General features: G+C 38.4%; 1 protein-coding gene across 3 annotated transcripts in view; it reads right to left on the bottom strand.

Annotated features, from left to right (window-relative positions):
- The window catches only part of KDM4C (lysine demethylase 4C), a 335813-nt gene that overhangs the window by 53456 nt on the left and 268890 nt on the right, over positions 1 to 13467 (bottom strand). For all 3 annotated transcript variants that reach the window (XM_016161837.2, XM_016161838.2, XM_016161836.2), the window contains exon 18: positions 3620 to 3805. In XM_016161837.2, coding sequence (XP_016017323.2) covers positions 3620 to 3805 — 186 coding nt within the window. The remainder of the gene's footprint in view (positions 1 to 3619; positions 3806 to 13467) is intronic.

Genomic DNA, 13467 nt, shown 5'->3' with positions numbered 1-13467 from the left:
CCATTTTTTCTGTGAGGAGAGGGTATTAAGATAAAAAAGAATAGAGCCCATATAAGATGCTACACAGGCCTTGTTCACTGCAATGAATTAATGCACAGAGTAAAAGTGACTGCGGCGCTCCTACACTGCATATATGGAATATTCTAATCTAATATGAAGGTTTATTGATGTAATTTGCTTGGGGGGGGGGGAATCTGTGCATGCCATCTTTCTCATCTCCATTTCCCTCAGTAATACAAGAATCTGCTCCCCTGGACACCTGTCTAGTTTGCTCAAGTGTGAGGAGATGGCCCCTGTGGTGGCTGTATGCTGCAGGAATTATATCATTTATAAGTAGCTCATTTTTGGTGTGGAGAAGGACTATGTTTTCAAGGCTCCCAGTTTCAAAAACATTTTACTATTTATTGTGTTCTTTTCTCTTCCTTACAAGCACCTGTATGACTTCACATAAACGGGTTGGGAATACATCCAATGAAGTCTTCAGAAATAGAGCCAGGAACAGGTCACCCTAGGGGCTGGCAAAAGGTGGTCAAGTACCACAACACTACAACACAAACACATGGGCACACACATATACACACAAATGAAACCTCACATTTGAAAGACAGCAGGCCAGTCAAAAATATTTTTGATGAAAACACTGAAATATACACACTAAAATTTAGATGAAAACAACAGGGATTAGCTGTGCACTTTCTGTTACATACTTCTTTCTACCTTTAAGAATTTGAAAGCTACCTATATTTTCAAATAGTATCTTTTTAATTACTGAGTATGCTTAGTGTTTGATGAAGAGAATACATGATAATGAAGCATGAAATTTTTATACCATTAGGCAGAATGATTTTACCTCCAAAGCTCAATAACACTGAATGAGCTAGTTTATTTTTTAAAATTTATGGCATTAAAGAAAGAGTAGAATTTGCTTTAAAATTATCCCTTTGGATATAAAATGTAAATAATTGGGAGAAACAAAAACCTTAAAGTGAGTAAAAGTGGAGATTCTATTGAAGTAACTGTAGCTTTATACTTTATTTTACCTAAGCTGTGCAGGCATCCTCTATTCTGGAAAAATGACAGGGTTAGGCTGCCAAGCTGGCCTGAAGTTTCTAGTATTCACTGCTATGATTCAGCAATTGCCCATTCCTCCCAGATAACCAAGGCATGGTTGAAAACATAGACAAACTAAAGTTTCAACTCTAGGGAGCATGTCCCCTAGCATTCACGGTTTACACAGAGAAATACTTGAGTAAATTTGAACTTTTTTATGCTTGGAAAAGAAAGAACATTAAATCCAATTTGGGCAATCACAATGCTCTTAAACCAAAGTTGCTAGACTCTAAGAATACCTCTGGTTAGTTGTCAAACATTTGGGGCAGGAATCCATACTTGGAGTCTAATCGAAGAATAATAGATAAGTAAGAGCTAACATGAATATATTTCAGAAATCCAGTGCTCACAGTGCTTTTTGCTAGAGAACTTAACAAAGGCAATTTACAAACATAAAATTTTTTCCCTCATAAGAAAAAACTGCCGCACCTAATTTTATAAATTATGTGATGTTTTCCCACCCTTGACAAAGTATATCAAGCTTAAAGTGGTAGGGAAGAAAAAGGGAGAGTAGTTTTAAATCATTGCAAAATCAAATATTTTCTTTTTCATTGTCATTTATGAAACACAGTAGTAACATAAACCTAAGTGAACCACACATCATACTTAAGAGGAATGAGGTCTTGATTAAACACCTGCATCTCTTTCATAGCAACATCGATATAATCATCAGTAACCACAGAATTCTGGAATATCAAAATGGCAACATATGACCCCAAGCACAGATGAATACCTTCAGTACCATTGGAGGTTTGCGGTTTGGAATTCTACACATTACTGAGTATGGGCAAAAAAGGTATTTACATTCCAGCACCTGCCACTCACTAACTGAATCTATTTGGACAAGAAACTGAACCTCTCTGAACTTTGGTTTCTTATCCCAAAACAGGGGTACTACTCATATTTCTGAGTTCTCAAAGAATTGTAGCACCAAAGCCAGTAGAAGTAATAGGGGAAAGTAGTATTACAACTTTCATTTTCTGAGGGCTTACTCTGTGCTTTGGACTAAAAATACATGGTGAGGTAGGCATGCAGTTGTTTGTAGAGGAGGAAGCTGGGGCTTGGAGACAGGAACTTGCACGAGGCTGCACATATGCTTCTGGCAGAATCTAAGTATGAACACCAACTACTCTGATACCAGAGGTCATGACTTCCTTCACATCTCCAAATGCATCCATCCCCATGTGTCATATCTAATGACGTAATGCTATCAACTGAACATTGTAAATGGCAAAGCAACACAGTGATGCAATGTGTGTTATTACTGTAACATAATTTTAAAGTCACTACAGTGTATTTTCTGCTAAATACATAATCTTATTCTTAGCAAGAGCCCCTGAACTCAAGAAACTAAAGAAAAAGCACGGATACATATGCTACTTGAGAGCTAAACCAATAGAAAAATATGGAAAAAAATTTTAAGATAGATGTGACAATTGGTGATGTCATTTTGTACATTTGCACATTCACACACAACTGCACAGACTCCCAAACCACAAACATCAAGTATCTTTCAAGATGCCCACAGAGGTTGCTAGAATCATTGCTGGGAGATTTGTTGTGTATGGGTCATGGCTCCCCAAGCCCATACAGACGACTTGGCAGGCTGCTCACAGGAGGTTATTAGAGACATAGGACAAGCATGTTAGGCTGCAAATAGTCTGTGGCCAATCCTCCCAGGGATAACAAAGGGCAGCGAGTTAGCGAAGCTGAGCTTTGATACGATGCTTTAGCTTCCTCGTTGGGAGCCAAAAACAATTATGATGAACTGGAAAGCTAACAAAGGCATAGCAACCATCTCAACACTGTCATAATTTTTCTAAGCATTTAAAACAGAAGAAAGATTCTATTCACCCAGGACAGGTAAACTGAAGTATAGTTAAATTCACATACTATTTGGTTGCAAACATTCTTTTCCCAGAAACAGATTCAGTCCTGAGTGAGATAATAAAGGCAGAAAATTGATCTCTAGACTTCTTTCTGACATGCCTGCTTTTCTGAGATAGTCCTCACTCCTCCCAAGGCCTCCATACTTCCCCTAGCTCATACCATCTTAGGAAGCAAGGCCCCAATGTTTACGACCACCACCCTCTCATTTTATTGTCTTGCTTTCTTTGTTTCTTCTGGAAGAGTGAACAGGTGCATAGACTGAGTGCTGCATAATCTCAGGTGATGCTTCCACATCATTTCCTTACCAGAAATGATCTCACTTTCATCTTAGATATGTGTACTGCACAATCTGTACAACAAATCTCAGCAGCTCTATAATACAGGTCCAAAACCAGAACAGTTTGCATAGTTCATTCATTCATTTACCTCAATAAATATTTATTGTGTCTAGCATGAGCCGACACTGATGGGTTCTAGGCAAAAATGAATAAATAATAACGTACAATCCCTGCCCTTAAGGAATCCACACCCTAAGACATGTCAATAATGAGTGACAGTACAGAGTAGAGCATACTAGCCCAGTAGAGAATTCATATGCAGTCTTAGCATCAGGCCTTACCACATGTGGGTTGGTCTTGTGTCGAAAGCATGTGATGTTCACCACGTATGGCCAATCATCAGGCTCCATCAGCACCCCGGCAGCATGAGCACATGTAACATGGAAGGAGGCTGGGCAGCGGCCGTAAGAACACTGGATGCAGGCTCCAGAGACCTTCTTAACCCGGTGTCTGCAGAAGATGCATTTCTGGAGGGTTAAAACAAAGAAGGGCATCAATTCTAACTCTATAACTCAGCCAATTTCCACACTTCACAGAATAATAGCTATTAGAGATGAAGAAAACTCATTACGTCAATAAGTCCTGACCCTCCAGGGGCTCAAGTAGTGAGAGCAACCGTGGCAATATAACCTGAATAATTTCAAGAAAACACACTGCTACAGTTACATATTACCAGACATATGTTGAAATACTCTTGTGGTTAAGAAAGCCAAACCCTTTTGCACATGGTTCTCCAGGCACAGGCCTCAAGAATGCTCCTGTAGATGACCCATGAATGCTTAAGCTGTTTCTCCTTTATCTCCTGCATGGCAGGCCTTTCTGTACATCAAGAGATAGAATATGGGTTTGGAGGACAGGCATATACTCCCCTAAATTAGATGAAGCCTTCAAAAATATCCAAATAGCACACAGATGAGCTAAGTTTTCCATTTGCAAGGAAATGTAAAGTGTTAAATGGTCCAATGTGGAAAGTAGGGGTTCAAGTGTTTAATAATCCAAATCTGAACCCTCATGACTGACACAAAAATATGCTTCCCAAAGTGAGAAAATTGAAAATCATCCCAAAGGGCATAATTTTGTTGAATATCTATAGCTGACTATGCCTGGGGAAGAGAGAATGAAAATAAAAACAGCAATAATGATTACCACAATCTGAAAATTAAATTGCATACAATTAGCCCTAAACTTCATCAGTACAATTGTTATGAGAGATGGAAAAATTCAAACAGCTTCACTAAATATAAGATTTGTGAACTGATACTTGAGGGTTAGAAAAAAATGGTTGTAGAACAACATCAGAAAGTAGAAGAAACAGAATGTTCAAAAAGCTACACTTTTCATTCCTAAGGATAAAAAAGGTCTGAAATTGGGTCAAATACTGGTGCAACTGATCTTTACACAGGTACATTTTCCTTCCTGGGACAAAAAGAGTTACTTAAACTCAATGCTTCTGGCGGGCTGTAATATTTTATCACAGACCTGCAAGAATAAATATGCACATAACTTCTATCTCTTTGCCTTCACATCTAATCAGTTATTTCACTCTTATAGATTCTGTACCTTAATCTTGCTCCAATCTCTCCCTATCCATCTATACCAACTGCCACAGTCTGTCTCTGTCTCTTCTTGTGGTGTCTTGTCCAGCACAGAATGGCCTCCTAACTGGTCTCTCCATGTTTTATTTCATTCTATTTCAATTCGTCTTCCCCAGTTCTGCCAGAGTGATCTCTTTACAACATAAATCCTATGTCACTCCTCTGCTTAATGTCCTTCAATGGCTTCTCTTTATCTCCAAGACATTCCAGAAAAAAAGGAAACAGAGATGGAAGAGGAAAGCTTATAAAAGGTCCTTCGTGGTCTATCTAAGCAGTATCATTTCTCACTAGTCCCCATAAAGGTCTTACACTCCAGCTATTTTTCTGATTTTCCTTTACATGTGGATTCAATGTACAATTAAGCATTTTTAAATGGGAGGTTATGGATGTGGCTCAGCTGATTAAGAAATGAGAGCGAGAGGGAGTGAGAGAGAGAGAGAGAGAGAGAGAGAGAGACAGAGACAGAGACAGAGAGACAGAGACAGAGAATACCATAGAACTAAAACAAGACCTATTATAATTTGAATAAAAGCATTGCTTAACATTTGATCTTGATATCTCTTTGGTATCATTTTCAGTACATTCTTCATAATACTTGGTATTTTGGTGTCCTTTTGGTAATTCCAATTATTTGAAATGTGACGACAATTGTAACAACAAAAACTCATATCAGAAGCCCCACGTATCAGGCCATCTTTTAAGAGCCTAATCATACTACATAGAGGTCAGTGTTTGAATAAGCTCAAGTATTAACAGATGTTTCCTATTTTCCCAGTTAAATAGGATTTTTTTAGGGTGAGAAAAAATATGATGACTTAGCTAATTAATGAATTGGTAACTCTTAGCCTCTTCTACCAATAACTTTCTCATTAATAGAGGCTCTCCAGAAAGGGTGAAGGAGACAGAGAATAGGTTTAAGACCACAGAGGATGCAATCTTTGTAATCCAGTAAGAGAAGTGCCCACATTTTTGATGAAGACCAGAGATAATAATTTCTAAGGATAAACCAGTATCCTTAGAAAGTTGATCTAATCATAGACAATGCTTTGGAAGACGTTTATTCACAGGGTTGAGAAGTCTGACTTAAACATTGAATAGGTTCTTGCTGAGATAGAGAACTCCACACAACCCAGTAGGAGAGCCATTCTGCATTCTGAAGTACAGTCTATGTAGTAAAGAAAGACCTCAATTAACGTCCTTGACAGGTTATAATAAAATTAGTATAATAAAACTAATTTTCTGACATAATTAATAGAAGAATATATGACTTAAGGAGTCATCAGGTAAGTGAAAACAGAAAATGAGTTTAAGAAGTATAGTACATTTTGTGATAGATTTCAAAATACATTCAATCAATTTTAAAAAACAGTAACTAAGCAGCACCTCAAAGAACTTAAAAATATAATTATCAAAAAAAAAATCAAGATGTGCTGAATATTGGAAGGGATCCCAATGAAGATCAAATTAGCAACTGGAAGACAGAACCTAGAGATTGCACAGAACGTAGAAGAAAATATCAAAAAGAAGGAAACAGAACCAAATACTAAACAGTATTCAGAAGCAACGCAGATGTTCTATTGTCTTTCTAAAAGGCATTACAGAGGAATAGAAAGAGAAAACATTTCCAGTCCTTAAAAAAAAAAAAAAAAAAAGGTTCAACAATAAGATCTATTTCTTTAAAAATCACCTAAACACATCCTAGACATACTTTAAACCTCCAAATTAAAAAAAAAAAAATCCCAAAATCTTCCAGAGAGGAGAAAAATAGGATGATCATATCTCTAATCTACAACAGTGAATGCTAAAAGACAATGAGACACTATCTTTCAATTTCTGAAGTACAATTTAAAAATTTGGCCTTTATCCACCCTAAATATCATTCAAATATAAGGGCAAACATAAAGCTTTTTTCTTTTCTTTTTCACATTCAAGGATCAGAAATATGCATGAAGAAATGAAGAGCAATGAAAATGCTAAATATATGGATAAAATTAAATGAATATTGACTTTATAAACAATAACAATATTATCTTCTGGGTTTTAAATACAGAGAGAAATTAAATAGATGACAATAGTAGCATGAAAGGAAGAGGTGGTAAAAGTAAAGTTTAAATTTTCTAACATTCTTGAATTGTCTTGGAAAAGGATAAAAGTACCAATTAACTAATAATGTATAAGAAACAGAATAAGGAACACTACCAAATTCAAATAAAGACAAGAAAGGGAGTGAACAAAAACACAAAACAAATGGGAGCAAAAAAAAAGCACACTGTAAATCAGTAGAACTAAATCCAGATATATCAGTAACGGTGTTAAGTGTAAAGACTGAACTTTATTTTATAGACTAAGGGTAGCAAACTTTTTCTTAAAGGGCCAGATAATAAATAATATTTTAGGCTTGTGTGCCATAGTTCCAGTTGCAACTACTCAACGCTGTCAAAAGCAGCCACAGATAAAACCACAAATGATAGACAGAGCTATCTTTGCATAAAACTTTATTTATAACAAGCACATGGCTTAGTTTGCTAACCCCTGCTATAAGCCACAGGCACATATTTAAAGTCAGTAAGATGTGAAATGATAAAATGAGTAATTAAGAAAGATCATTCTATGCAGAAAGGTGGGTAAGGGATAGACTGGTAGGGAAAGAAACTGTAAGGTGGCTATGGAAACACGAGACAAAGGATGGTAACTACTTGGGCTAGAGAAGTGGCTATTAGGAGGAAGATAAATTTTGAGTGTTTTTCACTCTTGTTACTTGTTGTTGACAGAGAATCTATCTATATCTCCCTCTAAATAGAACAACTCTATTTAGCTCTAGGTCGGGGTTAGACAGTCTGTCTTGTGTGGGAAAGAACCTCTCTAGCAGCTGCCTAAGTCTAAAAATGGATGAGGGTAGAGGAGATGCCAATTTCTAGAGGGATGGGAATAGAAGGAACCCGATGAACGGTAAGATTACCAGGGATTTAATAGTAGAGAAGGTTCAGAAAGACAGGGCCATGTTTCTTGCAGTTCACTGTTTGAGGTGCTAGTGAAAGGGATGAGGAGCCAATTTCTGGATGGCAATTAATAAAGGAGGTTTGAGAAATCAAATGAGACAGCCTAGAGAACCATCATTGAGTGCTTTAGAACAAAGACAAAGAGGGGCTGATGTCCAGGGAGACCAATACAGCACAGCAGGAAAACGGTGACACAGATAACACTGGAGTGACTTTAGGGTGTCATTTACCTTTACGGTTTCCTAGTAGGGATGCCTGAGACATAACAGCTGCTCGGTCAATGCTTGCTGCATTAAACTGAACCTGAACAAGACTTTGGTTAAGTTATGGACCTGTTGTTCATCTACTTCCTCACCAGTGAAAAAAAAATACCCTCATTATACAACAATGCTGCAAGGATGTTAGAGTACATCACTGGGAGGCCTGCTTAAACACAGATCGCCAGCCCCGCCCCCAGAGTGTCTGCATGTCTGGGCTGGGAACATTGAATTTGCATTTCTAACAAGTTCCCAGTGATGCTGATGCTGTTGTTCCAGGGATCACACTTAGAACTACTGGGTTGGAGGGTTAAAGGGTTAAACAGTGTCAATTATTCTTATTCTCTATAATGGAATTCAGGAAGTACAATGTTTTTCTCATCTATTCTTCTGTGTCAAGGGCTGAAAGAATCCTCAGGCGAGTATGATTTATAGAGCACTGTACTTTCTTGGAGGACTGGATTTCCATACTTATGCCAATGGCATAGGCCATTAAGGCTCCTAATGGATTGAGGAATTAATGAAGTATCTGGCAATGAGGCTTTGTGTATCATTAGATTCCTTAGGCATACAGCTTGGCAAAGGGCATGAAGAAATGATGAGCTGTGAAGGAGTTGGAGGTTCAAAGCACATCTTCTTTTCGTATGATTGGTAGTATGATTTTGCTTTGCCAACTTTTCTGATTCTTTTCATCCACAAACAGGCATGTGATTCCAAAACTGACGCAAGTTCTTTTTATTTTATTTGTCTTTTTCCTATCACACAAATAAAAAGCTAATGATAAATCAGCTAATTCCTTTTTTCCTTTCGCTCTCCAAAGATAATTTCCCTCTGCCCCCCACTCACTATACACAGCAAGCTAACGTTCCCAACTCAAACAGGGAATAACATTGGACTCAATGAATGTCACTACTGTTGCAGGAAGTCAGAGATTTGAGGCTAAAAGTTTCATTTTGCTCCAAGTCTTTAATACAGGTTTTAAACCAGCATCCCCCCCCCCTTTTTTTAAACTCATAAAATTTATGTTCTGTTCATTAGCATTCATTAAGTTAATCACTCATATGCCAATACTGGGGGAACACTGAAATGAAAATGTTCTAAGTTCTATAGCAAGGAGCTTACAGTCTAGGGGAAAAAATAGATATGCAAACAACTTAGCCAGGAGGAAAGCAGAATGCAACAGCTGTCATATAAGAGCAAGATTCCGAAGAAGCAGAGAGGAATAAATTGATACCAAGAAAAATCAGTTTACCCAGGGAGCTAAAGAGTAGCTAGGGAGGGAGAGAAAAGTGAACACTGAAATCCAAGGTCCACGGAAGAACGACACTGCAGGGTTGGGACTGCTTTTGTGAGAGGCAGCAATAAATATGCAGTCTCACGCCACCTTAGCCACACAGAATTGTTCTGATCTCAGCTGTCTCAGGATGATACAAATAGCAGACACCATGAAAGAGTACAGTAAAACTCAATTGTGAATATGCATGCATCAGCTCATAATATGAAAAGCCCTTTGTCTCTAAACCCATCCCCCCAAGAAAAGTTATTTCTACACTTGAAGTTCAAAGCATTAAAATAAATGGCTCATGATGTCAAGTGTGTTGAATTAAGTCCTTATTTATGATATGTATCAGAAGCCATTTATCTCACTGCTTTTTCTTTGGTGAGGTTCACCCTGCAAAAGGTGAGAAGCTAAGCAAAAGTCAAGTAGCAGGCTGAAGAGGAAAGGGCGGAGGAATGAGCTCAGCTAGGCCAAGACACAGGGCCAGATAAGTGGGCAGAGGTGGTGGGGGGTCAGGGAGAAGGCTGCACTTACTCAAAACAAGGCTAGAGATTCATTGGGGGCCCTGTGAAATGTTAAATAAGAATCACAAAAGAATTCTAGAACTGAAAAAGCCAAAGCAATTTATATACAAAATGACAAATTAACAAATAACTTTTGAAAAGTACTAGGTCAACAGCCCAATGACATTTGGTTTCATTTGGATCAGCATATACACCACAGGGAAGATCGACAAAGAGGAATCTTTCTGGAAAAAACCCAGTACCAGAATACTGACTGGTGTTCAAAAAAAATCCATGGACTAAATGAATGATTGCTTCTTTGTTATAAGTAATCTGTTAACTCATTCTTTCAGTCATTTCAATACTTATTAAATATCTTTTATATAAAGGGCATTTTGCAAAAGGAAAAAGAAACAAAGATGAAGGATACAATCTGTGTATTCAAGGAGCTTAAACTGGCACACAAACAAAAATAGCTGTAACAAAAGCCTTGCAGTGGTAATCACCATACGTAAGATAAAATGCTACTGGATTTGGAAGGAGAGTTGGACTGGCAGAACAAAGGTGAGGCCAGCATGTGCATTCAGCTGGTTACCTACCTCAAGCCCAGCACTTCCACCAAGAAGATCTAGAGGAGGGGCAATAGAGAATGAACTTCATGACAGCCACTCAGGGACACCAAATACAGGACAAGGAAGTAGGTATGATTCTGCTTGGATAGCTCGGGTCACATGGCAGGAGAGCTCAGGCAGGTGATTTGTGTACCACTCTGAAGTGAGGGTCACAAGTCACCAAGTCCAGGCACTGCTGGGTCAGTTCCATCAAGCTGGCTCCTGAGAACTCATAATAAAATAAAAATGGGGTTTCTCCAAAGTCAGCAGTTTCCTTGGGGCTACATGCAATGCTTCTGGTACCAGGTCAGACACTGCCCTGAAGAGTGTTGGGGACATGCTGCACACTGGCTGAGCCTGCAGCAGTAGGGACATAGAGTCTGCCACATGGCTCGGAGAAGCTGCCCAACACGGTTTTAGAGGACCAGGGAAGCCAGCAAGAGCAGGTGCACTTTGAGCTCGTCTTAAAGAACTAGCAGGTTTCAGCCAGCGTCCATGTGGTGGGGTGTATGAGAAAGGACATTTCAGGGGGATGTAATGAAGCTCAGAGGTGGGAAACCATGAGGCAAAATTAAGATAAGTGTGAACACAGCTAAGGGATGACAGCTTGAAAGGCAAGATCTCAGTATCCTGACACAAGCCTCACTTTCACTCGCCGAAGTGAAAGAATAATGATGGCTTTGTAGCAGCAGCTAATTTTTAGATGGAAAACAGGACTATTATTTTATTACAATTTTCTGAGTAGCTTAGGTTTAAACCTCGGGCTACCAAGTAACTCTCCAGAGGGGACCACCCAGAAAAACAGAATGACCTTCAGCTAAGAATGCCTGTTGGTTAGGTATGTCTCCTTGCTTGTCCATCTTTTACTCCTTTGGAGTTGGACAAATTCTATTCATCTTGTTATCAAAAGCACCTGGTACAGCCTACAAACTAAATATCTGGAGAGTACCTTGACCAGACCCACTTTCCTCCTGTCTTCCCGATGTGGACAGAATTTCATAGTAGTTAAAGCGTGGACTGGGAAGTCAGACCTGATTTTGAATTCTAGCTCAGCGAAGGCACAGGGCAAGTCATAGGAACAGCAAAAATAACAGGGCCAGAACAAACAGAAGTAAAGGAGTGAGAAGGGCATGAGGGACACAAGCTAGCCTCTAAACACTTGCTTCCTGCCCTCCTTTCCTACACCCACACCCCCTCCGCAGAAAACAGAGCTTCCCCTGTGCCTTACTACCTGGGCTGTCAGAAAACCCAGACATAAAAGCAACATTTGTGAATAATTAAACATTAAAGGCAACATCATATTCTCATGTTGACAGGGGCATTTCGCTAACAGCGTATAGCAGCATTTACTGAATCACAAAATAGGCAATGTTATCTATGTTGAGAAAAATCAATCACTTTTCATTTCTACTTTCCTAACAGCCTGTATGGGGTTCCATCATTCGTTCCAAGTTTATTTCAGACTGAAAGGGTGAAGGGGGCATACAATTACAGCATATAGAGAGCTTTAAAACAAATATTATTCTGAGTACTTATTGTCACTCAACATCTTTTAGCTGATGGGCAGGGAAAACAAGCCTCCTCAACCACAAAATAAACATTCTCTAAGTACTCGTGTATTTGCATTTTTATTTCTTAATATTAAAGGACACCTGTTACCTAGAGGAAATTTCATTATTTGAAATTATTGTTTACAAGAGATAAAACAGAAATTCTTACTCGCCCTGAATAAAGAATTTAACTGAACTAAGAATTACTGAATTATTTACTTAAATACAGGCAATCTGTCCCTTTCGGTACAAGTAGGCCCTGCTAAAGTCACTGATGTTGTGATCTCTGTCCTACAAAAAATCTACTGAGATTTGGGAAGTTACTTAGGAGGATTTCTAAACTATTTTTTTAGCTCTCTCGGAATTAATGTTAGAAATGATAATATTTTGATCACTCGATTCTCGGTGTTAAATTTAAAAAGACAATTTCTCTGTTTGACACAATTTAGGAAGACTAGCTTACAAGCTTCTACTGTTCCAAGGACAGGCAAAAATATATATCCAGGCAAAAATATATATCTATTTATTATGAAAATCAGATCTGATTTGCTATTGGCATTATCAAATCATGGATTAGGACATATTTCTGTTTATTTCTGGCCTTGAGCCTGAAGCTCTAGAGATATCTGACCAAAAACAGAGAATAAATCAAAAATAAAGACTAATTATCCATAGAAATATTTGTTTTGAGATAGTGCAAATAATCCAGCCCATGAAAGCTGCAGTGTGGTTTTGTCCAATGTTTTTTAGAAAGGTGTGTATGCTTTCTCAAAGCCCTGTTTTCAGTATATTTACTGAAACTGCATTTGTTGGTGAAGTCTGGGACTGAACAGTAAAGGCATTTACCATTCACTAATCTGCAATGAAGGAATTGGGACTTGCAAGCCAGGTTTTAAGCACCTGTCTTATCCAACTTCCCACAGGCATTTTTTAACAGTTTAAACGAGCATTTATATACATGCATACTGCATATACTTATCTTGGTGGATGGTACTTATTTGAGTAGCTGGGAAAAGGAAAAAGAAAGAGATCTCATCATTTTTCTTTGATAACTACATAAGCTGCTATGCTAGGGCTTCCTGTTCTGAACACTGAAAACTGTCCCAAGGCCCCTGAATACACCTGACCCTTATTAGAAACTGTCACCCATGAATTCTTCTGCCTGTGGCCTGTCCCAGCCTCTTTGCTTCTTGATTTTCAATTATGCCAACAGCAGACCACACTGAGAAAATTTATGCTTGAGTTAAAATACTCCGACATCATGTCTCCAAATAAAACTGAGGAAGCAGTTATGGAAAGCTATAAAGTCAATGCAGAGCAGACATGTCCTAGGTG

Source organism: Rousettus aegyptiacus, unplaced genomic scaffold (assembly GCF_014176215.1).
Source record: "Rousettus aegyptiacus isolate mRouAeg1 unplaced genomic scaffold, mRouAeg1.p scaffold_m13_p_3, whole genome shotgun sequence".
Lineage (NCBI taxonomy): Eukaryota > Metazoa > Chordata > Mammalia > Chiroptera > Pteropodidae > Rousettus > Rousettus aegyptiacus.
The sequence above is the reverse complement of the archived record's forward strand: the minus strand, read 5'-3'. Positions and strand labels throughout refer to the sequence as shown.